The 24,714-nt window shown below is 40.9% G+C and overlaps 1 protein-coding gene across 5 annotated transcripts in view; it reads right to left on the reverse strand.

The window, feature by feature from the left end:
- Positions 1-24,714, reverse strand: part of EIF2AK4 (eukaryotic translation initiation factor 2 alpha kinase 4) — a 108,302-nt gene that overhangs the window by 44,061 nt on the left and 39,527 nt on the right. For all 5 annotated transcript variants that reach the window (XM_059913658.1, XM_059913657.1, XM_059913661.1 and 2 more), the window contains 8 exons: positions 23,364-23,521; positions 21,939-22,474; positions 18,387-18,493; positions 17,620-17,777; positions 6,182-6,615; positions 5,561-5,630; positions 3,239-3,322; positions 1,352-1,474 (listed from right to left, as the gene is read on the reverse strand). In XM_059913658.1, coding sequence (XP_059769641.1) covers positions 1,352-1,474; positions 3,239-3,322; positions 5,561-5,630; positions 6,182-6,615; positions 17,620-17,777; positions 18,387-18,493; positions 21,939-22,474; positions 23,364-23,521 — 1,670 coding nt within the window. The remainder of the gene's footprint in view (positions 1-1,351; positions 1,475-3,238; positions 3,323-5,560; positions 5,631-6,181; positions 6,616-17,619; positions 17,778-18,386; positions 18,494-21,938; positions 22,475-23,363; positions 23,522-24,714) is intronic.

A 24,714-nucleotide genomic window follows, 5' to 3' on the forward strand; every position in this document is an offset into this window, starting at 1 on the left:
CACTACTTTCTCCCCTTCCTAATAGCATCCTCATCATGCTTACTGTTTCCGGAACTATAATACAGGAAATAAATGTAATAAAAACACTTTATGGTGTGATCTCTCTTACTGTTACATGAAGGTAAATTTCGGCTCCCTCAAAAAAACAGGAAGTCCCTCTCAAGTATGGGGTTTGTCATACACTTGTGCCTTTCTCTATTTCTAGGTTTGGCACAGTGTTAGACACCCAACAAATGGTTGGCAGGTACTGAGCAGATTAGATGGCAAGGAAGACAGCGCACGGAGCACGGTTCTAGGACCCCAGGACGCTAGCACAGTAATAGAGTTCTAATGACCTTCATTAGAGCTCATTTTCATGTCCAACCTTGCAAATTCCACTTCCACCGAATCATTTATAAACTAGACATCTGTAAATTATAGTCCTGGCTTTTTAGTATAAATATGGTACAGTATAAATATTTTAAGGTTAAAGAAAATTGACGCAAAGGAAAAAACGTATTTACACTAACACATTAGACAATCCCACTTTTTAAAATGTAAGCAGCGTTTCATCTTGAAGCTAGGTCCATTAGCATTTACATCGTGATGACAATTTATAGTTCTGCAGTGACATTTTATACATGTGGCAAACTATGTTAGTCTCATCTCTACCCTTGCTAGATGACTTTCTAATTTTCCCATGTTCCTAGGAAAGGTAGCACTGAGTCAGAATCACATATCTTGGCAGGTATTAATCACACTCTCACTTTATCTAAACCACTCAAGGAATCATCCTCAAGTTCCATACATGTTCAATTATTTCCACCTAACCCAGAGGCTGGCAAACTTTTTCTGCAAAGGGCCAGATGGTAAATCTTTTAGGCTTTATGGGCCACACAGTCTCTGCCACAACTACTCAACTCCACAGTGGCAGCACAAGAAGAGCCACAGGCAACACATAAACTGGTATGGCCCTGTTCCAATACAATGTTATTTATGGACACAGTTGAATTTCATAGAATGTTCAGGTATCATGAAATATTACCCTTCTTTCAATTTTTTACAACCATTTAAAAATGTAAAGGCCAGTCTTAGCTCACAGGCTGAACAGAAGCAGGTAGGGAGTTAGATATGACCCATGGGCTATAGTTTGCTGACCCCTCTTCTATCCTTCAATGCTTTCTTTGAACTTTGATGCTTTATACTATTTTCTCATCTTTTGATATGTTCTATTTCCTATAAAAATAGATTATTTCAACATACCCATAATTTTCCCTCTATTTTAGGCTTTCTCAAATCGCACAACATTTGATTTTGCCATAAATTTTATGTAAACATAAGTTTTTCAGATATAAAATGTTGCAAAGTTTACTTTTTCATGGATATAAGCCAATCCATCCAGAATCTCTCGGAAAAGCCTCCAGAGCCTGACGGTGTCTCGATATAGTCCCTGGTCAATGGTGTCACGTAAAGTGCTCTTTTCACAGTACTCCATCTATGGACAAGAACAAACCAGGCAGGATTTGATGATATAGAGTTTCAATTAAGGAGGACAATGGCAATTAATGTAATCCCCCATTTTAAAACGTGTACCACGGATTTTAAATACTTATGGAAAAGGCTTATTTTTTTTTAATTAAAAAAAGAAACCAACAGTATTAAAAAAAATTGGGAAGAAATATGCATAATCTTACCACCCCAACAAAATCATTTTTATTTTTTATATTATTGTTCATTAAAAAAATAAGACTTTAAAATCCTTGTCACATATAATATGAATACACTTAGAATTAAGTAAAATTTTATTTTTTGTTTTACAAGATTGTTTCCAAACCCAAATTTCCAAGAAGGGCTAATTAATAATCCAATGATGTCATTAGCCTTTTTCATTTGCATGTTAAATTAATGACAATGACCTTCAAGTCTAGAGCAAAACATTATAAATACCGAAACATTTAAGAAAGGGCTCTATCTCATCCTTCTTAAGTGTATTAATCTATCAGAAAACTGCAATATCATTTAAACCTTAGAGCAACATGCAGCATTTGATTTATGAAACTAGCCTATGTTTCAAACCAGTGCCACAGTTGAGATTTCTCATGAAGAAGGACTTTCTTGTTTTCAAAGAGGGGAACATGTCATTTTAAATGGGAGGAATATCCTCTCATGCTCAGAATAACATCTACAAACTCTGACTCATCCTCCAGGCTTCCCACACCAAGATCCTACCACACATCACGTACCTCTGCTAGGTACTTCTGTCTCACTGTAACTGTTTACAGCGTAATGGCATGTAGTAGGTACTCAACAGTTAGCGGTTTGGGGGACAAATGCTTTATCATGTGTGTGAGTGGTTTATGCTTAGGGAAAACCTAAAACCTGCTGCAACCCCAGGAAAGCAACCACCTAACTAGACTCTTTTGAAACGTTACACTTGTCTGAGGGCTCCTTCTTGGGCATAGTACTGTATCTCACATTTAAAGATCTGCCTCCTTGCAGATGTGACTGAAAACACTAATAATGACTCACGGTCCTGTTCACTTGGGCCAGAGGCAAGTTTTCCGCTTCGGTTTGTGGCTGTCCCTCTGCTGGCTGAGCTCGCCACTGTCCAGAATGCGCCCCTCGGGAGTGTGAGCAGGACAAAGCCTATAAGCTTCCCTTTAGCAATGCCTCACTGGAGCTGGTTCTCCTGTCCCTCAGGGGTTCCAGGACGAGCCACTTTCCTAAAACCAGGTTGGTGTTTCTTCTGTACACACAAGGATGTATGTGCCTCGTACCTTGCTTGTCCAGATTTAACTTGTTAGACAAAGTAGAGCTTCTGTACATGCACAGTCTAGCGCTTATGGAACTCAGGTGGGTTCTAATTACTTCGCACATGTTATTTCATTTATTCTTCACAAGCCATTGAGGTGACTGCTACTGTTTAATTTACAGGTGGGGAACCTGGGACATAGAATGCTGAAGAACCGTGCCTGAGCTCACAAAGCTGTGACCGGTGGATCCAGGATGTGAACTTACACAGCCTAAGTAAAGTCCAGAGCTGGAACCACTGCCCTGTGCCGTCTCCTGCTACGGTACAGGAGAGCATGGGTTCAAGGCAGGGGGAAAAGGCCTCCATGCTATAATCCTCTCTGGCCAATTAATCTTTGGCAGTGCGGTGAGCCCTCTTTGCTCGCTCTCTTGTTCTCATCTCCCAAAACCTACCCACCAGCAACTACTGGGAGTTGCCGTGTCACTGAGCTGCACGCCAGGGCCTCACCTGGATGTAGAGGTAGTGCACAGCCTCAGTGGTTGCCGGTGGCTCACTTTCATGGCAACTGTTCTTTCCATTGCAATCTTCGTCCTAACCCAAGAGGAACACACGAGAGCTCAAAATGAGGCTGAATGAAACAAGATCATCACCACCACCAAGTCGTTTGTTCCTGCCCCTACCACATACATAGCTATCCTGCTGCTTTAGAGGGAAGGTGAGAGAGCAGAATAACAACCACTGTCCTTTAGATGCTTACAGCATTTAAAAGGCAATTCTGCCAATACCAGAATCTAATGCACAGTTTACAGGTCTGTTACTGTACAGAACAATGATGGGGACAATAGGAAACAGGTGGGTATTAAAGGTAATCCACAGAAAGGCTCTCAGTCAATTCCTTCTCACCACTTGCTATCTTTCTATGGATAAGAAGGGTAGAATGTATACAGGCTAATATTTTAAGGCTTCAGTTTTATTGGAATGCCTACCTTTGATGGTAGGTTTACTTTGGAAACAGAAGATGAGAAATCCATCTTTAGCTAAAACAAGTTAAATGCGATCACATTACCAGACGGCACACTGCACTCGGCTACAGCACTGAAGAACCACCACCCAGCTGCCACTTAGGGTGACCGATCCTCTACACTACTTTTCCATGTGGTTAGTCTGCTAGATCCCTACAGCTGTTTTTCTAACTCATGTCCCTTAAAAAAAAATTCTTTCTTCTTCTAATAGACATATTTAAATACTCCCTCCTACCCCCAAGTATGGGAAAGCATTAGGTAGCATTTGACTGTTTCTGATCTGCATTTTTTGTGTGGAAACATTTTTTCAACATTTTATCTTTATTGAAGGAAAAAAACTGCTCTGGAAACAATCAAATTCTACTCTTTTTTTTGGCCACACAGCGCGGCTTGTGGGATCTTAGTTCCCCGAACAGGGACTGAACCCGGGCCCTCCGTAGTGGAACCTCGGAGTCCTAACCACTGGACAGCCAAGGAATTCCCTCAATTCTACTCTTGAATCATTTATTTATTCTGGGGATTATCTGTACAAGATTGTTAATCTCTTAGAGGCTTCTACCCATCAATTAGAATGCCCATGGGATATCTCCCTTAATTGAGAAAAACCAGAATTGTAAATTTGGTGCCCCCATAATAATTATATGCATAACTAATGCTAAAACCAAAGCAGTTAGTTTAGACTACTTATGCTATTATTCTTTAAACTTCCTCAGGGGTTAAGGGGATTTTAATAGAAGAGGGAAGTACTTTTAAAAAATGCTGGGACTTCCCTGGCAATCCAATGGTTAAGACTCCGTGTTTCCACTGCAGGGGGCACAGATTCGATGTCTGGTTGGGGAACTAAGATCCTGCATACTGTGCAAAAAAAAAGTGCTGGCTAAAGCATTCAAACCTCATTCAAACCAATTTAACTGCTTATCTAAGACAGTCTATGTGTAGACTTTTTTTTATCTGCTATGAATGCACCCTGCTTGTAATTATATTTTTATTCCTGGTAATAAAGTCACTGCATCCAATCCCCAGCTGCAGAAGGTTTCTCTGGCAATAACTGACAGCCCTGGAAATTACAAAGCTTCACACCGAACTCCAAGCCATCAGCACTGAGGGGCTCTGCTGGCCTGGATGCAGGAAGATACAGAATTGAGTGGGGTCCAAGGCTTAGAGCAGTGTTTCTCAAATCTTTCAGACCATGTTGTATTTTATACTACACCTAATACATATACTCATGTAAGAGACAAGTTCTACGAACAGAGTTTACCTTTACTAGTGTGATAGATTTTGGTATTCTTTACTCTTTTCTACAGCATTAAAAATAAAATGAAGCTGGTTGTAACCCTTGAAACTGATTTCATAACCCATTACAGGATCATAACCCACAGTGTTAAAACACTGTTCCAGAGGATGGTTTATGAGAGTAAGTCATCAAGATTAATTGATGTGAGAGAGACCTACAGAACTCCACAATTAGGCTGTTTAGTTACTCAATTAATTTGCATTCAACCCTCATCCCCAACCACATAATGTTTCCTAAAATCCTCTAGGAAGTGGTTTTCACTAAAAGCAAAACAAAACAAAAAAACCCAGCATGTCAATTTATTCTTCTCTTTTTATTATGTGGATAAATTAAGACCTATAAGTAACCATATGAGTAGCATATTTTAAAAAATCGTGTTTTAAAATCATGTTTCTATATCTGCATATCAGATTAAGGCTTTACTATTTTACCTGAGGTTTGTAACATCAAACATTTGCTTATGTACCCATCCCATGATGAATAAAAAGGTGTAACTTCTATTTATATATTTACCTGATTCTGACTTTTACTGTTCTCATCTTCATTGTCAAAGATGATATCACTGTCAGAATCTGAAGCAGGTCTTAAAAAGAGAAATAGAGAAAGACTAAAGAAACCAAATTCCCTGTTATAATTCAATAGCTCAGAGTTATGATAAACTGTATCCAAATGGATACAATGAAATAAAACCATGAATGTAAATGACCAGGGTGGATTCTGAGATGCATTAAACTTTAAACTTTATTTTAGGATCATAATTATTGGTTTGGTAACCCTTTTTAGAACTGCAGTAGGTCCTATGTCAAGACTCCAAATTAGTTCCTTTATGTTCCACAGAGTCGGAAGCCCTTATCTAAAAAGAATGCTCTTTTAAGAATCCTATTAAATGTATTAAGAGGAGGGACTGGAAGAAGTTTCTATTTTTCCTTCCTCCAGGGCTTGGATTTTGGAGATCTCTTGAAGATATCAAAGGGAAAAAACTCTTGGACTGAATGAATTTGGTTACTCTCTAAAAATGAGTTGCATATACATGTATTTCATCATGGTCCACAGGACTGGATTTCTAACCAAGTCCCTCCCCTTCCCCGGCCTGGGCTTGGCGGGGACGAGCCAGCAGCGCCTGGGAACTCTTACAGGAAGGACTGTGAGAAGACGCCGTCGTGTTCCTCGTCGTCATCCTCGTCGCTGCTGGAGTCCGGGCCGGTGGCGGGGAAGCGGGCGCTGGCCGAGCGCTCACCCGATGTGCTCCACTCCACCGAGCTGCTGAGGATGGGCGGCGGCGCGGCCGCCTCCACGCTGCCCGGGCCGTCCGTGTCGCTGTCGCCGACGGGCGGCCGGGGCAAGGCTCGCCAGTCCAGCACCTGGGGCCCCGCGTCCGGGGGCGGCGTCGCGGGGCCCGCCGGCCGCTCATGCCTCTCGATCCAGGCGTTGTAGTAGCGCACGATGTTCTCGTGGTGCAGGCGCGACAGCAGCGTCACCTCGCCCTTGATCCTGCGGAAGTGCTTGCTGGCCGGGTTGATGGGGATGCGCTTCACCGCGTAGCAGCAGCCGTCCAGCTTGTTCTGCACCTGCCGCGCAAAGGAGAAAGGAGAGGGGTCCGGCAGGTCAGCCACTCCAAACCCTGTACCGACTGGCATTCCTACTGTGTCAGCCCATCCCCTCCCAAGGAGAACCCCAAGTTCCGAGTCAGAACCCACAGCTACAGTCGAGGACCACGTATCTGAAGTTCTTAAGCTGAAGAAAGTCGTGACTGACAAAAACAGAAAACATTTCACCCCAAGCTAAATGTATACAGCCTGCTAAGAGACTCTGGGGAAAACATAATCTCCATTTTAATCATTCATTTTATTGACAATTACATCCCTGCTTTTCCAATATCACATCTGCTATCTAAATTTCCAAGTAAACCTTGTTGCTTTTTTAACCTTGTTTTTAAAAAATTATTTTCCAAACTCAGTGTAAATTTTTAGAAGGTGATTTTAGTTTCTCTCCACTTGTTTTTTTTAAACTTAAAGTCTGCTAAACATAAACTAAGCAACAGTTTTAACAGACCTGCATGCAAATTCTAATTCTCAACTTACAAAGAACTTGGGCAAATGACTTAATTTCCTTGAAACTCGATTTTTTAATCTATAAAATGGCATTTATGCCACTTCCCTTACCTCAAAGGTGACTGTGAGGATTAAATGAAATGATGTGAGTAAAGTATCAAGATGTCACAGAGAAAGGTGTTCAGTAAATAAAAGTAATTGGCATTAACACAATTACTGCCCATCGATTTTTTTTTATTTTTAATTTAATTTAATTTATTTATTTATGGCTGTGTTGGGTCTTCATTTCTATGCGAGGGCTTTCTCTAGTTGTGGCAAGCGGGAGCCACTCTTTATCACGGCGCGTGGGCCTCTCACTATCACGGCCTCTCTTGTTGCGGAGCACAGGCTCCAGACGCGCAGGCTCAGTAATTGTGGCTCACGGGCCCAGCTGCTCTGTGGCATGTGGGATCCTCCCAGACCAGGGCTCGAACCCGTGTCCCCTGCAATGGCAGGCAGACTCTCAACCACTGCGCCACCAGGGAAGTCCCATGCTCATCGATTTTATTACTAAGATTGAAGATTTACAATTGATGTTATGTAAGGAAACTAGAACAATGCAATTAAGAATAAAAGAAAAACACAAGAAAAATACAAGAAAATGTTTCAAAGGCCAAATCTCCGTATCTTACATAGAGGCATCCTTATCCCGGGCAGTCTTGCTATGCAATTGGGTTGACTGAAGTATTTTTTATAAAATTTTGTTTTCTGAACCTTCCAGTCCCAACCATGCAGGGCCACTGAAGTGACGGAAACTAACAACTTGCCCATCGCAGAGGGAGAAACTAGTTGGTTACAAAAGAGAGCATCATTCTCTTATTTGGCTCATAGGCTTCTATGCCAAAAACTACTTTTAGGAATGAGAAAGGAATACTATAAAAATGAGTTTCAGATTATCTTTTTTGGGGTACAGAAATAGTGGTACAAAGTACGTTTTTGAGTAAAACAGGTATTAGTCTGAATGCTGGCTGAAATGTCTTAGTGATGTATGTGACCTCAGGCAAATGGCATAACTTCTCTGAGCATCAGTTCCCTCACCTGCAAAATGGGATAATACCTATTTCATAAGAATGTCGTGAGATTAAAAGACAAGGTTCATGAGCCACCTGGCACACAGCCTCAAAAAGGAAATGTGCTCCAAAAAAATGACAGTCCTGTATTCTTTTACTGCCACGTTAATAGAGTGGAGGACTGTGGGAAGTTTTGGCACTGTCTTTCAACCTCATGTCTCAGTACATATCACATACGCTATTGTAACCAAGCAGGACCCTATGGGGCCTTCCCGGGACAAATCACCCACCATGTCCTCTGCCTGTGTCTTGTTTGTAGAAAAGCTTTAGTCTCCCAGGCCTCCCAAGTCACAAAAGGCTGCTCAATAATGACTGAAAGAATGTGAACATGTAGTGACAAAAAAATAGCAGTTGGGCCAGGAGAGTTGGTAACAATTTAAAAAGTGAATCAGCCACGTAACAGTCACAGAATCTTTAGTTCTTTCCTGAAGGACAAAGATAACATGTCTGATGCATGTTCCTGAGTTGTTTTACAGATACTAAAACTAAAACCTCCACCAGATAGAAGAATCTAACTGCATGATGAGCATTAGCATGTAGCCCCCAGACCAGCTGGAACCCAAGAACTGATGATGTTAACCCCTGTGACACCATCCTCTTACCTCACTGTCACCCAATCAGAGAATGGTACACGAGCTGATCATGCACCCTGCAACTCTCTCCCTCGCCTTGCCTTTAAAAATCCTTCCCTGGAATCCACTGGGGAGTTTGGGTCTCTTGGTTATTAGCTGCCCTTACTCCTTGCTTGGTGCCTGCAATAAATGCTGCACTTTCCTCTACCAAATCCTAGTGTCAGTAAGTTGGCTTTACTGTGAGTGGGTGAGCTGACCCAATTTTGGTTTGGTAACACTATGTGTCACTGACTGGGGTGTGGGGCTTGCTACACTAGAACTCCTAGGAATTCATTTATTAAAATGCAAAGGTGCATTAACAGTAATGGGTCCAATTGCTAATGAAATTCCAGATCTCTGGGGAGATGGCCCTACCTTAACCTGAAAATAGATATGGGGTGTGAGGGCTGTTGGGTTCTCATAGGGAGAAACCACAGGAAAAACATGGGGGATTAAGTTACTAAGATGTTTTTGTTATATGAGCTTACTAATCATTTTTAAGTACTTGTAAGGAAATGAAGTTTGATCATGTTTGGAATTCAAGAATCTAAAATATAAAGAAGTTAAAGGAATTGATCAAAATTACAGTGTGAGTTAAAGGGATAATATAAACTTCAATCATCCACTCCTCTTAAAGATAACCATGATTACCTAATCAGGATATCTGCCTGCCCAAAGTAGATCTATTTAATCACCTAAACGTAATATCTATACTTTCAAGAAGAAAGTTGAAAATTTCCCATGATATTATGACTTTCCTTTGGAAAACCTGCTTAAGTTTGTCTTTCTGTAAAAAAACTAATGTAATTCTTTTTTCAGTGTAAAAGGCCTTCCACAGTGATACAGGTAATGCTTCCTAATAATACTCTCAGAATCCTAAACAGACTCATGCCCTATTGATGGTGGGCTACCTTCTTATGGGTAAGATGACATATCTCATATGGATTTGATAACAGTAATCTGGGACTCTTAAAATCAAACAAAATACTTAAATTACACAAAAAGAGTTGAAAACTCTCTCTTAAGGGGCAGATGATAATAAAAGTTGCCCAAATAGCCTGGAATAAGGAAGGGAAGACCTAACAGCAGCACACCTTAATAATGCATCATGGAGGAGCTTCAAGATGGCGGAAGAATAAGACGTGGACATCACCTTCCTCCCCACAAATACATCAGAAATACATCTACATGTGGAACAACTCCTACAGAACACCTACTGAATGCCGGCAGAAGACCTCAGACCTCCCAAAAGGCAAGAAACTCCCCACGTACCCGGGTAGGGCAAAAGAAAAAAGAAAAAACAGAGACAAAAGAATAGGGACGGGACTTGCACCTCTGGGAGGGAGCTGTGAAGGAGGAAAGGTTTCCACACATCAGGAAGGCCCTTTGCGGGCGGAGACTGTGGGTGGTGGAGGGGGGAAGCTTCGGAGCCACGGAGGAGAGCACAGCAACAGGGGTGCAGAGGGCAAAGAGGAGAGATTCCCGCACAGAGGATCGGTGCCGACCAGCACTCACCAGCCCGAGAGGCTTGTCTGCTCACCCACTGGGGCTGGCGGGGGCTGGGAGCTGAGGCTCGGGCTTTGTTCGGATCCCAGGCAGAGGACTGGGGTTGGCTGCGTGAACACAGCCTGAAGGGGGCTAGTGCACCACAGCTAGCTGTGGTGGGAGTCCAGAAAAAAGTCTGGAGCTGTGGAAGAGGCAAGAGACTTTCTCTTGCCTCTGTTTCCTGGTACACAAGGAGAGGGGATTCAGAGCGCTGCTTAAAGGAGCTCCAGAGATGGGCGCGAGCCGCGACTATCAGCGCGGACCCCAGAGACGGGCATGAGACGCTAAGCCTGCTGCTGCCACCACCAAGAAGCCTGTGTGCAAGCACAGGTCACTATCCACACCTCCCCTTCTGGGAGCCTGTGCAGCCCGCCACTGCCAGGGTCCCGTGACCCAGGGACAACTTCCCTGGGAGAACACACGGTGTGCCTCAGGCTGGTGCAACATCATACTGGCCTCTGCTGACGCAGGCTCGCCCCGCACGCCATAACCCTCCCTCCCCCCAGCCTGACTGAGCCAGAGCCCCCGAATCAGCTGCTCCTTTAACCCTGTCCTGTCTGAGCGGAGAACAGACGCCCTCAGGCGACCTACCCACACAGGCGGGGTCAAATCCAAAGCTGAACCCCAGGAGCTGTGCAAACAAAGAAGAGAAAGGGAAATCTCTCCCAGCAGCCTCAGGAGCAGCGGAGTAAATCCTCACAATCAACTTGATGTACCTGCACCTGTGGAATACCTGAAGAGACAACGAATCATCCCAAATTGAGGAGGTGGACTTTGGGAGCAACAATATATATATATATTTTCCCTTTTTCTCTTTTTGTGAGTGGTATGTGTATGCTTCTGTGTGTGATTTTGTCTGTATAGCTTTGCTTTTACCATTTGTCCTAGGGGTTCGGTCTGTCCGTTTTTTGTTTTGTTTTGTTTTATTTTTAGTATAGTTTTTAGCGCTTGTTATCATTGGTGGATTTGTTTTGTGGTTTGGTTGCTCTCTTTCTTTCTTTTTCGTTTCTTCTTACTTAAAAAGATTTGTTTTAAATAATTATTTTTTTATTTTAATAACTTTTTAATTTAATTTTATTTTATTTTATCTTCTTCTTTCTTTCCTTTTTTTTCTCCTTTTTATTCTGAGCCGTGTGGATGACAGGCTCTTGGTGCTCCAGCCAGGCATCAGGGCTGTGCCTCTGAGGTGGGAGAGCCAAGTTCAGGACACTGGTCCACAAGAGACCTCCCAGCTCCACGTAATATCAAACAGCGAAAATCTTCCAGAGATCTCCATCTCAACGCCAAGATCCAGCTTCACTCAACGACGAGCAAGCTTCAGTGCTGGACACCCCATGCCAAACAACTAGCAACAGAGGAACACAACCCCACCCATTAGCAGAGAAGCTGCCTAAAATCATAATAAGGCCACAGACACCCCAAAACACACCACCAGATGTGGACCTGCCCACCAGAAAGACAAGATCCAGCCTCATCCACCAGAACACAGGCACTAGTCCCCTCCACCAGGAAGCCTACACAACCCACTGGACCAACCTTAGCCACTGGGTACCGACACCAAAAACAACGGGAACTACGAACCTGCAGCCTGCAAAAAGGAGACCCCAAACAGAGTAAGTTAAGCAAAATGAGAAGACAGTGAAACACACAGAAGATGAAGGAGGAAGGTAAAAACCCACCAGACCTAACAAATGAAGAGGAAATAGGCAGTCTACCTGAAAAAGAATTCAGAATAATGATAGTAAAGATCTTCCAAAATCTTGGAAATAGAATGGAGAAAATACAAGAAAGGTTTAACAAGGACCTAGAAGAACTAAAGAGCAAACAAACAGTGATGAACAACACAATAAATAAAATTAAAAATTCTCTAGAAGGGATCAATAGCAGAATAACTGAGGCAGAAGAACGGATAAGTGACCTGGAAGATAAAATAGTGGAAATAACTACTGCAGAGCAGAATAAAGAAAAAAGAATGAAAATAATTGAGGACAGTCTCAGAGACCTCTGGGACAATATTAAATGCACAAACATTCGAATCATAGGGGTCCCAGAAGAAGAAGAGAAAAAGAAAGGGACTGAGAAAATATTTGAAGAGATTATAGTTGAAAATTTCCCTAATATGGGAAAGGAAATAGTTAAGTCCAGGAAGCACAGAGAGTCCCATACAGGATAAATCCAAGGAGAAACACGCCAAGACACATATTAATCAAACTATCAAAAATTAAATACACAGAAAAAATATTAAAAGCAGCAAGGGAAAAACAACAAATAACATACAAGGGAATCCCCATAAGGTTAACAGCTGATCTTTCAGCAGAAACTCCGCAAGCCAGAAGGGAGTGGCAGGACATATTTAAAGTGATGAAGGGGAAAAACCTACAACCAAGATTACTCTACCCAGCAAGGATCTCATTCAGATTTGACAGAGAAATTAAAACCTTTACAGACAAGCAAAAGCTAAGAGAATTCAGCACCACAAAACCAGCTTTACAACAAATGCTAAAGGAACTTCTCTAGGCAGGAAACACAAGAGAAGGAAAAGACCTACAGTAACAAACACAAAACAATTAAGAAAATGGAAATAGGAACATACATATCGATAATTACCTTAAATGTAAATGGATTAAATGCTCCAACCAAAAGACATAGACTGGCTGAATGGATACAAAAACAAGACCCGTATATATGCTGTCTACAAGAGACCCACTTCAGACCTAGGGACACATACAGACTGAAAGTGAGGGGATGGAAAAAGATATTCCATGCAAATGGAAATCAAAAGAAAGCTGGAGTAGCAATTCTCATATCAGACAAAACAGACTTTAAAATAAAGACTATTATAAGAGACAAAGAAGGACACTATATAATGATCAAGGGATCGATTCAAGAAGAAGATATAACAATTGTAAATATTTATGCACCCAACATAGGAGCACCTCAATACATAAGGCAAATACTAACAGCCATAAAAGGGGAAATCGACAGTAATACAATCATAGTAGGGGACTTTAACACCCCACTTTCACCAATGGACAGATCATCCAAAATGAAAATAAATAAGGAAACACAAGCTTTAAGTGATACATTAAACAAGATGGACTTAATTGATATTTATAGGACATTCCACCCAAAAACAACAGAATACACATTTTTCTCAACTGCTCATGGAACATTCTCCAGGATAGATCATATCGTGGGTCATAAATCAAGCCTTGGTAAATTTAAGAAAATTGAAATCGTATCAAGTATCTTTTCCAACCACAACGCTATGAGACTAGATATCAATTACAGGAAAAGATCTGTAAAAAAATACAAACACATGGAGGCTACACAATACACTACTTAATAACGAAGTAATCACTGAAGAAATCAAAGGGGAAATCAAAAAATACCTAGAAACAAATGACAAAGGAGACACGACGACCCAAAACCTATGGGATGCAGCAAAAGCAGTTCTAAGAGGGAAGTTTATAGCAATACAAGCCTACCTCAAGAAACAGGAAACATCTCGAATAAACAACCTAACCTTGCACCTAAAGCAATTAGAGAAAGAAGAACAAAAAAACCCCAAAGTTAGCAGAAGGAAAGAATCATAAAGATCAGATCAGAAATAAATGAAAAAGAAATGAAGGAAACAATAGCAAAGATCAATAAAACTAAAAGCTGGTTCTTTGAGAAGATAAACAAAATTGATAAACCATTAGCCAGACTCATCAAGAAAAAAAGGGAGAAGACTCAAATCAATAGAATGAGAAATGAAAAAGGAGAAGTAACAACTGACACTGCAGAAATACAAACAATCATGAGAGATTACTACAAGCAACTCTATGCCAATAAAATGGACAACCTGGAAAAAATGGACAAATTCTTAGAAATGCACAACCTGCCGAGACTGAACCAGGAAGAAATAGAAAATATGAACAGACCAATCACAAGCACTGAAATTGAAACTGTGATTCAAAATCTTGCAATAAACAAAAGCCCAGGACCAGATGGCTTCACAGGAGAATTCTATCAAACATTTAGAGAAGAGCTAACACCTATCCTTCTCAAACTCTTCCAAAATATTGCAGAGGAAGGAACACTCCCCAACTCATTCTACAAGGCCACCATCACCCTGATACCAGAAACAGACAAAGATGTCACAAAGAAAGAAAACTACGGGCCAATATCACTGATGAACATAGATGCAAAAATCCTCAACAAAATACTAGCAAACAGAATCCAACAGCACATTAAAAGGATCATACACCATGGTCAAGTGGGGTTTATCCCAGGAATGTAAGGATTCTTTAGTATACGCAAATCATTCAATGTGATACACTGTATTAACAAATTGAAGGAGAAAAACCATATGATCATCTCAACAGATGCAGAGAAAGCTTTTGACAAAATTCAACACCCATTTATGATAAAAACCCTCCAGAAAGTAAGCATAGAGGGAACTTACCTCAACATAATAAAGGCCATATATGACAAACCCACAGCCAAAATCATTCTCAATGGTGAAAAAGTGAAACCATTTCCACTAAGATCAGGAACAAGACAAGGTTGCCCACTCTCACCACTATTATTCAACATAGTTTTTGAAGTTTTAGGCACAGCGATCAGAGAAGAAAAAGAAATAAAAGGAATCCAAAACAGAAAAGAAGATGACATGATACCATACATAGAGAATCCTAAAGATGCTACCAGAAAACGACTAGAGCTAATCAATGAATTTGGTAAAGTAGTAGGATACAAAATTAATGCACAGAAATCTCTTGCATTCCTATACACTAATGATGAAAAATCTGAAAGTGAAATTAAGAAAACACTCTCATTTACCATTGCAACAAAAAGAATAAAATACCTAGGAATAAACCTACCTAGGGAGACAAAGGACCTGTATGCAGAAAACTATAAGACACTGATGAAAGAAATTAAAGATGATACAAAAAGATGGAGAGATATACCATGTTTTTGGATTGGAAGAATCAACATTGTGAAAATGACTCTACTACCCAAAGCAATCTACAGATTCAGTGCAATCCCTATCAAAGTACCAATGGCATTTTTCACAGAACTAGAACAAAAAATTTCACAATTTGTATGGAAACACAAAAGACCCCGAATAGCCAAAGCAATCTTGAGAAAGAAAAACGGAGCTGGAGGAATCAGGCTGCTGGACTTCAGGCTCTACTAAAAAGCTATAGTAATCAAGACAGTATGGTACTGGCACAAAAACAGAAATATAGATCAATGGAACAGGATAGAAAGCTCAGAGATAAACCCACACACATATGGTCACCTTATCTTTGATAAAGGAGGCAAGAATATACAGTGGAGAAAAGACAGCCTCTTCAATAAGTGGTGCTGGGAAAAATGGACAGCTACATGTAAAAGAATGAAATTAGAACACTCCTTAACCCCATACACAAAAATAAACTCCAGATGGATTAAAGACCTAAATGTAAGGCCAGACACTATCAAACTCTTAGAGGAAAACATAGGCAGAATACTCTATGACATAAATCACAGCAAGATCCTTTTTGACCCATCTCCTAGAGAAATGGAAATAAAAACAAAAATAAACAAATGGGACCTAATGAAACTTCAAAGCTTTTGCACAACAAAGGAAACCATAAACAAGACCAAAAGACAACCCTCAGAATGGGAGAAAATATTTGCAAATGAAGCAACTGACAAAGGATTAATCTCCAAAATTTACAAGCAGCTCATGCAGCTCAATGTCAAAAAAACAAACAACCCAATCCAAAAATGGGCAGAAGACCTAAATAGACATTTCTCCAAAGAAGATATACAGATTGCCAACAAACACATGAAAGAATGCTCAACATCCTTAATCATTAGAGAAATGCAAATCAAAACTACAATGAGATATCATCTCACACCGGTCAGAATGGCCATCATCAAAAAATCTACAAACAATAAATGCTGGAGAGGGTGTGGAGAAAAGGGAACCCTCTTGCACTGTTGGTGGGAATGTAAATTGATACAGCCACTATGGAGAACAGTATGGAGGTTCCTTAAAAAACTAAAAATAGAACTACCATACGACCCAGCAATCCCACTACTGGGCATATACCCTGAGAAAACTATAATTCAAAAAGAGTCATGTACCACAATGTTCACTGCAGCTCTATTTACAATAGCCAGGACGTGGAAGCAACCTAAGTGTCCATCAACAGATGAATGGATAAAGATGTGGCACATATATAAATGGAATATTACTCAGCCATAAAAAGAAATGAAATTGAGTTATTTGTAGTGAGGTGGATGGACCTAGAGTCTGTCATACAGAGCAAAGTAAGTCAGAAAGATAAAAACAAATACCGTATGCTAACACATATACATGGAATCTAAAAAACAAACAAAAAAATGGTCATAAAGAACCTAGGGGCAAGACGGGAATAAAGACGCAGACCTACTAGAGAACGGACTTGAGGATACGGGGAGGGGGAAGGGTAAGATGGGGCAAAGTGAGAGAGTGGCATGGACATATATACACTACCAAATGTAAAATAGATAGCTAGTGGGAAGCAGCCGCATAGCACAGGGAGATCAGCTCAGTGCTTTGTGACCACCTAGAGGGGTGGGATAGGGAGGGTGGGAGGGAGGGAGATGCAAGAGGGAAGAGATATGGAAACATATGTATATGTGTAACTGATTCACTCTGTTATAAAGCAGAAACTAACACACCAATGTAAAGCAGTTATACTCCAATAAAGATGTTAAAAAAGTTTAAAAACAAAATCCTTACAAAGAAACAAACAACAACAACAAAATAACGCATCACTAGTTTTCCATCTCAGTAATAGCTGCAAAATAAAAGCCATCAAGACCATCTGGGGCCATTTCCCGTTTGAATTCCATCTCATTTCTAACCCTGTAACCCTCTTAGCTACAGCAACTCTAAAAGCAAATGGGAGAAAAAGAGAACAATTTTCTTTCTAAACCAAAGCACACAAAAACGTTCTTCATGCAGAGGTCTTGACTCAACTTGAAGTGCAGTTATAATCATGTGGTTTTCACGTTAACGCACTACATCAAGCAAAGGAAGAGGAATGATGTGTTCTTAATGTGTCTAGTGTAACTTTAAATAAAGCCTTTAACTCCACGAAGGGGAAGATGATTATTGTTTCAAATGGTCATATTCACTTCCCTCCCTACTCTCAAAATAGAAGTCCTTAAGTATGCAGAAACGGAACAGGGAAAGAGCTTTAAAAGGGACTGGGGACAACTCTGTATCGCACCTTGATGACAGCTCCAAAAGCTCCTTTGCCGAGAAGCTGTAATTCTTCAAACTCAATGAAGTAGCGGGAGAACTGTCTCTGTGTCTCACTGAAGAACGCAGCACTGGGTAGCTGGTTGCTAGGAATAACAGTCTCCACGTAATCTTGTCCTCCAGAATCTGAGATAAAACAAAAGGTAAGAGGCGACTGAGGCTTTAAAAACAGAGGAAGAGCTGCAACATCCAACGACAATGCAAGCACAGGAGGAAGGGGCCCCAACCAAGGAGTTTTAAAAAGTACCTCTTACCTGGCAGACCCTTTAATTCTTTCCTCACCTTGTCCTCCTTAAAGTAGGTAGAAATATACAGTTAGCCCAAGTTTACAGGTAGGGGTAACTGAGAGTAAAGAAATGACCGAACGACAGAGCCAGAAGCCAAACCCAGGTCTCTTGATCATCCCAGTCTCTGTTGAGGCTCCTGCATCTGCTACTTGAGTAACAGCAGGGAAATCTAGTTCCAAGGCAGTAATAAGGGTGACACGATGAGAAGGGTTACCCCACACTAAGAGGCTCCACTACCAGACACTCCATCAGAAGAGGCGGGAAAAACCAGGATGGCAAAACACCTCCACGTAGACAGGACACACTGAATGAATGGATTTATGTATAGCTCAGCATAAAACAGATAAAGTAAATGATGCATGCAGTCCTTTCCAGTCTTAGGTTTACGTATACCTTCAAAATAATTTATGTTAAATAGGCTATCAGAAAAGAGCGGTAACAGACTCACCTTCGGGACTTTGCTCCAGTAAAGGTATTTTTGGCTGAGGATTTATAAAGTTGTGTTTTAACAACTGCTGAGGACTCCATCTTTCCTTGTCATCTAAGCAGACACACCTCAGTGAGAGGAAAAAAGAATCTCAGTGACGCACAAAATAAATGCTAAACTAATTAATCCAAGGCTTTTAACTATGGGTTTATTTTTTAAAAATACACATTAGAGAATTCATGTTACTATGGGCCAAAATGTGCTCATAAGTGAATTTAATTTAATAAACATTCTTGCAGGATTTACATGCTGAGCACCAGGCTGCATATAAGTGGGGGAATTAAAAAAAAAAAAAGTACAGGGCTTCCCTGGTGGCGCAGTGGTTAAGAATCCGCCTGCCAATGCAGGGGACACGTGTTCGAGCCCTGGTCTGGGAAGATCCCACATGCCTCGGAGTAACTAAGCCCGTGTGCCACAACTACTGAGCCTGTGCTCTAGAGCCCGCGAGCCACAGTTACTGAAGCCTGTGCGCCTAGACCCTGTGCTCTGCAACAAAAGAAGCCATCGCAATAAGAAGCCTGCACACCACAACGAAGAGTAGCCCCCCTGTTCACTGCAACTAGAGAAAGCCCACGTGCAGCAACGAAGACACAACAACACAGCCAAAAATAAATAAAATAAATTTATTAAAAAAAAAAAAGTACAGTCTCTAGAGGCAAGCAGACTCATGCTCATGGAACAATATTTTTAAAAGTCTAGGATAAGATAGCACAAGTAGGTCATGAATTTTCACTCCCACTAACAGCTTAATGAATTGCCATGCTAAGCTAAGCGTTTCTGGGGAACAGTCATAAATAAAAGTTCCCAAAGGAAAAGCAAATCAGATAGCTGATGCAGGGCTGGGGCCCAATATGATAAACTTTAGATGAAGCCTGTTCATCACAGTTTGAAGTACATTGGTAACAATTAAGAACCACCTTTAAAAAGCCCCACATTTTATCACCTAGTTTCTTTTAATTATCATTCCTTGAGCCTACTAACTGTTCTGTTTAATCTTCTAACAAACAATTTGTTTAATGAATGAAAACAAGCCATACCTTTAACCCAGTGTTTTTCAAAGTGGGGTCGTGGACCAGCAGCATCAGTTATCACCTGAGAATTTGTTAGAAATACAAATTCTCCACCCCAGTCCTAGTAAATCAGCAACTCTGGGGGTTTTTGCAGTAATCTGTGCTTTGACAAGCTCTCCAGGTGGTTTCAATACACAAGAAAGTCTGAGAATCACTGTTCTAACTAATCTAATAAGCTGGTTGGCTTTCATAACAATGACCCAAGTAGCACCTGACCCTAATTATAAAAAGGTATTTAAAACAATCAACCATCACTGTGAATTATGGACTTAAATCTACACCTATAAATTGGTGACAGCAACTGTCATAAAGGGTAACATTTAATTTTTTCATGTCACAGCACTAAAAAGTAAAGCTCCTAATTTCATACTTGGAGAGAGCAAGACTGCAATAAAAGCATTTGTATAAGATACTGTATTTTCCCCTAAATTGAAAATTAATTTTTATTTATTTATTTATTTTAACATCTTTATTGGAGTATAATTGCTTTACAATGGTGTGTTAGTTTCTGCTTTATAACAAAGTGAATCAGCTATACATATACATATATCCCCATATCTCCTCCCTCTTGCGTCTCCCTCCCACCCTCCCTATCACACCCCTCTAGGTGGTCACAAACCACCGAGCTGATCTCCCTGTGCTATGCCTTTTTGGCTTTTAATGGAGGCTTCACTACAAAGGCATGATTGATTAACTCACTGGCCACTGGTGATCATTCAATCTCCAGCCCCTCCCCTCTCCACAGAGGCTGGGGGTGGGACTGACAGTTCCAAACCCCTAAATCATGTGGTTGGTTCTCTTGGCAACCAGCCCCACCCTTAGGTACTTTCCAAAAGCCACCTCATTAACATAACAAGAGACAACTTTGCTGTTATCCCCATTTTTCAGAGGAGGAAACTCAGGGTAGGGAGTTTAAGTCACTCGCCAGAAGGGATAAAGGTGGGATATGAACCCAGCTGTCTGGCTCCGAGTCTGGGCTCTTTTCCATCACAGAGACTGATGTGAAACAAACCTTTCTCCAAAGGATGTTCACCAATAAGTAAAAATATAACTACAAATGAAATGCTGCTATACTTGTCTGGGAATGATTTTTTTTTTCCTTTGTTAACTGGGGCTGGACAGCAAAGGTAGTAAAACAATACTGTACAGCTGCTTCTAAACCAAGCACAGTCTATCAAACCACTCTATGAAGAGAGAAATATACGAATCAATCTAAAGGCAACCATATTATTAACAGAATAAAAAATAGTGCTGATCTCAAGTTCAAAACTGACAGAGCGGGCTTCCCTGGTGGCACAGTGGTTAAGAATCCGCCTGCCAATGCAGGGGACACAGGTTCAAGCCCTGGTCCAGGAAGGTCCCACATGCCGTGGAGCAACTAAGCCCATGTGGCACAACTACTGAGCCTGCGCTCTAGAGCATGTGCGCCACAACAAGAGAAGCCACCACAACGAGAAGCCTGCGCACCGCAATGAAGAGTAGCCCCCACTCGCCGCAACCAGAGAAAAGCCCGTGCGCAGCAACAAAGACCCAACGCAGCCAAAAATAAATGAATAAATAAATAAAATAATAAAATAAATAAATTAAAAAAAAACCTGACAGCACAGAGCTATTCTCTAAGAGGAAAACTAGGAAAGTTTTACCTACTGAGTCCTTCCTTTTACTGTTAAATGTGAAAAGATAGGTTCTACTTAAAGTTTGCAGTGTTGTTTGTGAAAATACATAATGCTATTGCTAACCTTTACTAAGTTATTCTTGACCAATGAGGAAGGGCAGAAAGCTAAAGGTGACATTTTGAAGAATGAAATCAGGGAATTCCCTGGCAGTCCGTTGGTTAGGACTCCACACTTCTACTGCTGAGGGCCCGGGTTCAATCCCTGGTTGGGGAACTAAGATCCCACAAGCCAGGGGTCCCCAACCCCCGGTACCCGTCCGTGGCCTGTTAGGAACTGGGCCGCACAGCAGTAGGTGAACAGACAGCGAGCAAGCGAAGCTTCATCTTCATTTACAGCCGCTCCCTATTGCTCACATTAATGCCCCTTAAGCTGTTTTCTAAATGGGAGGCCTTGTCTTTGACCCCTTAGGAACCAGCAGCAAAGGTGGACAGAGGGGTATTCCATTTGGAATACCTGGGGCATTTCTCCTCCTAGCAATCCCTACTGACTTCCTAGGGTATAACAGGCAGTCTCCAAAAAGTAGTTTGAAAATCTATTATTAAGAGCCCAGGTGAATTTAGAAGAATGTAGGAGTTATGGGAATGATAAATATAAGTGAGAAAACAGAACATATGTGGGTGGGAAAGGATTGGGAGAACAAAGAATTAACTTTAATCCTGTTTTTCACTCTTCAGCTTATACACATGACTTAGATGTTTAGCACATTCAAGCACAACCAAAAGTATAGGAGTAAAGTGCAATTAGAGAGAAATCTCAATGATACTCACTTCTTTAGAAAATCTTGAAAGTCAGCTGGTAAGTCACTAGGGATGGTCACGGGGTACTCTTCACACTCTTGTCCTTGGCTGAGGGAGAGCAGCAGAAGGCCAAGACGCCAAACATCCCCTTTCTTCCCCGTTTTATAAGGTAGGGCACTGTCACTAAAACGAACCCGGGTTTGCTCAAACACGTCCTCCTTGCAAATGTCTGCTAGGCGCTTAGAAATGCTGTAGTCCGTAATCTTGATGGTGCCCTCTGCGTCCACTAAGACATTCGATGCACTCAGAACCTTGTGCACCACGGAATTGCTGTGCAAATAATCAAGGCCTGACAAGAGCTGAGTCGCGTACCTGCGGAGCTGATGCCCAGGGATGGGGCCCGAGTGGCTTAGGTGGGCCAAGAGGGAGACCCCATTAGTGTGCTCCACTAAAATGTCCACCACAATGGAATCGTCTTGCTCTTTGAGATTCATTGCAAAGTAGCGTACTATGTTCGGATGGCTCAGTTTTACCAGTGAGTTGAATTCCGTTTCTGCCCCTTGAATCTGGTATGGAAAAAACCAGTAAGATGACAACTGGGTTGGTAGGCATTAACTAGTGTTTCACTTTAAAAGTGAAATATTTAATAGAAGATGTACTTTCAAAGGAGAGGAGAAGGAATATGCCCTGAACTGAGTCCTCTCCTAAACCACATGGTCAACCTACAAGTTCATAAAGATGGACAAGTCTCAAAAGCAACTTCTTTTGCTATAGGGCCACCAGAAAAAAGAAACATTAATTTAAAAATAAGTTTTCCTGATTACAAAGATTCACTGTCAAAATTTTAATAAGTACTAATACAAAAGAAAAACCCCACAATTTATCTTTATGGCCACTACTCAAAGACAACTGTTAAGATTGCAGTGTCTTTACTTCCAGGTTTTTTTTTTTTGTCATAAATACACATACATTTCCAAACACAATGCTTTACCTACTGTTTTATAACCTTTGTTTATTATGTAACACTGCAATATGCAATATTAAATGTTCTCCTTAAGTTCAGTATTATAAAGAACTATAAAATTCTCCAGTCCCTGAAAATTCAGTTGTGAAGCAGTATTTCAAAAAACTGAGAAAATGCAAATGATTGCAAATAGCACAGTTATGAAGTACTCTTTAATCCCAGTTGGAGAGACAGCTATTAATGGAATAATAAGGGCTGAGAAAGGAGGTTGAGAAGCAGCTGCAAAAGTTTTGACCGTGTTGTGAAAGTTCTGAAAGAGGCAGCAGGGGCTGAGAAAACTTATGGTCTTCCACCATCCCCTCTGGTTAAACAGATCTCATAGCATTTTGGGTCATCTTTGGTGGCCAATCAAATGCCGAGCTATTTTGTTTTGTCGTCGCCTTAAGCTCGAGATTAGTCCTTTTGCTCAGTGAGCCATCTTGGATGCCTACCTGCTTTTTGCACTTATCAATCTTCTCTTTTTCTTGACTGGTAAGGAATGGACCCATTTTTTTCTGCCATTGAAGAACCCACTCATACAACAAGACAAAGCCGCCAGTGGCTGTTTCCAAAGCATTGTAAACTAATTTTCCAAGCTGCTCATCACGGCCTGCACATTGAAAGAAAATATAATTAAATCTCACTGGTACATTTTCTGTGGGCATAAAAAAAAAAAAGAGGGAATAGACAGTCATTCATTCAACAATGGATACCATGTACTAACTATGAAAAATGTGATTTCATGTAATACATGCTCTTTTGTAACCAATTTTTGGTATTTAACAATATACTCTGAGCTCTAAAATACTAAATTTTACAAAGGGGCAAGGTTCGACAGTGAGATTTTAGTATCGGACTAATGTTTTCTTCTACTAGCCGTTATTCACACTGTTACTTTCATAACCAGTCCACCTCTGATGACCGTGCCTACTGGTGTGGTAGAGTAACCCTCACACAGCTAAATACCAACTAATGTAATAGAAGGAGTCTGGAACTAGGAACACTCCCTCAATGCAGATTAGTGTGCACAGTGAGAACAGGTTTTAGTAACTTGGAAATCTGAATACATCAATGATTTTCTAAACACAAAATGTGAATATGCTCAGTAAATACAAACTGGCCAATGGCTTCAAGGGAAGGAACCAGTCGTGACAGTTTAAATTTGAAGCGCCTGAGAGAGACACATTCATTTAGTGATAGGCATATGGTTTCGACCTATACCTGGGAGAGCTAAATTTTTGTAACACCAAAATTTTTCTTACAAAAATCTAAATTTTTATTAAAGACTATAATAGAAAATCACCAAAAAATTGGAAGTAGAGAAAAATATCACTCACAATATCACCATTTTGTTTCATTTCTCTTCTAGCTCCCTCTACCCGTTTTTTTTTCCTAATTTACCAAATCGTAGCATATATAACAGGGTTTCTCACCCTTGACACTATTGACATTTGGGACCAGATAATCCTTTGTTGAAGGGGGCTGTCTTGTATACTGTAAGATGTTCAGCAGTATCCCTGGCCTCTATCCACAAGATGCCAGTAGCACCCCTTACCCTAGTCTTAATCATCAAAAATATCTCTAGATGTCACCTAATATCCCCTAGGGAACAAAATTGCCCCAATTGAGAACCACTGATATTCTTTTCTTTTTCTCGTATTCTTTTTCTCTTACTATACAAATAATATTGATAGTTCTCCATGATGCTACATTATCTTCGTAATGAAAAGTGAAGTGACCCGTATACATAAGACAAAGTGGTCTTGGCAAAAATACTTCGGAGAAATGTGGCTGAACTAACTC

The sequence above is a fragment of the Balaenoptera ricei genome, chromosome 2 (genome assembly GCF_028023285.1).
Source record: "Balaenoptera ricei isolate mBalRic1 chromosome 2, mBalRic1.hap2, whole genome shotgun sequence".
NCBI lineage: Eukaryota > Metazoa > Chordata > Mammalia > Artiodactyla > Balaenopteridae > Balaenoptera > Balaenoptera ricei.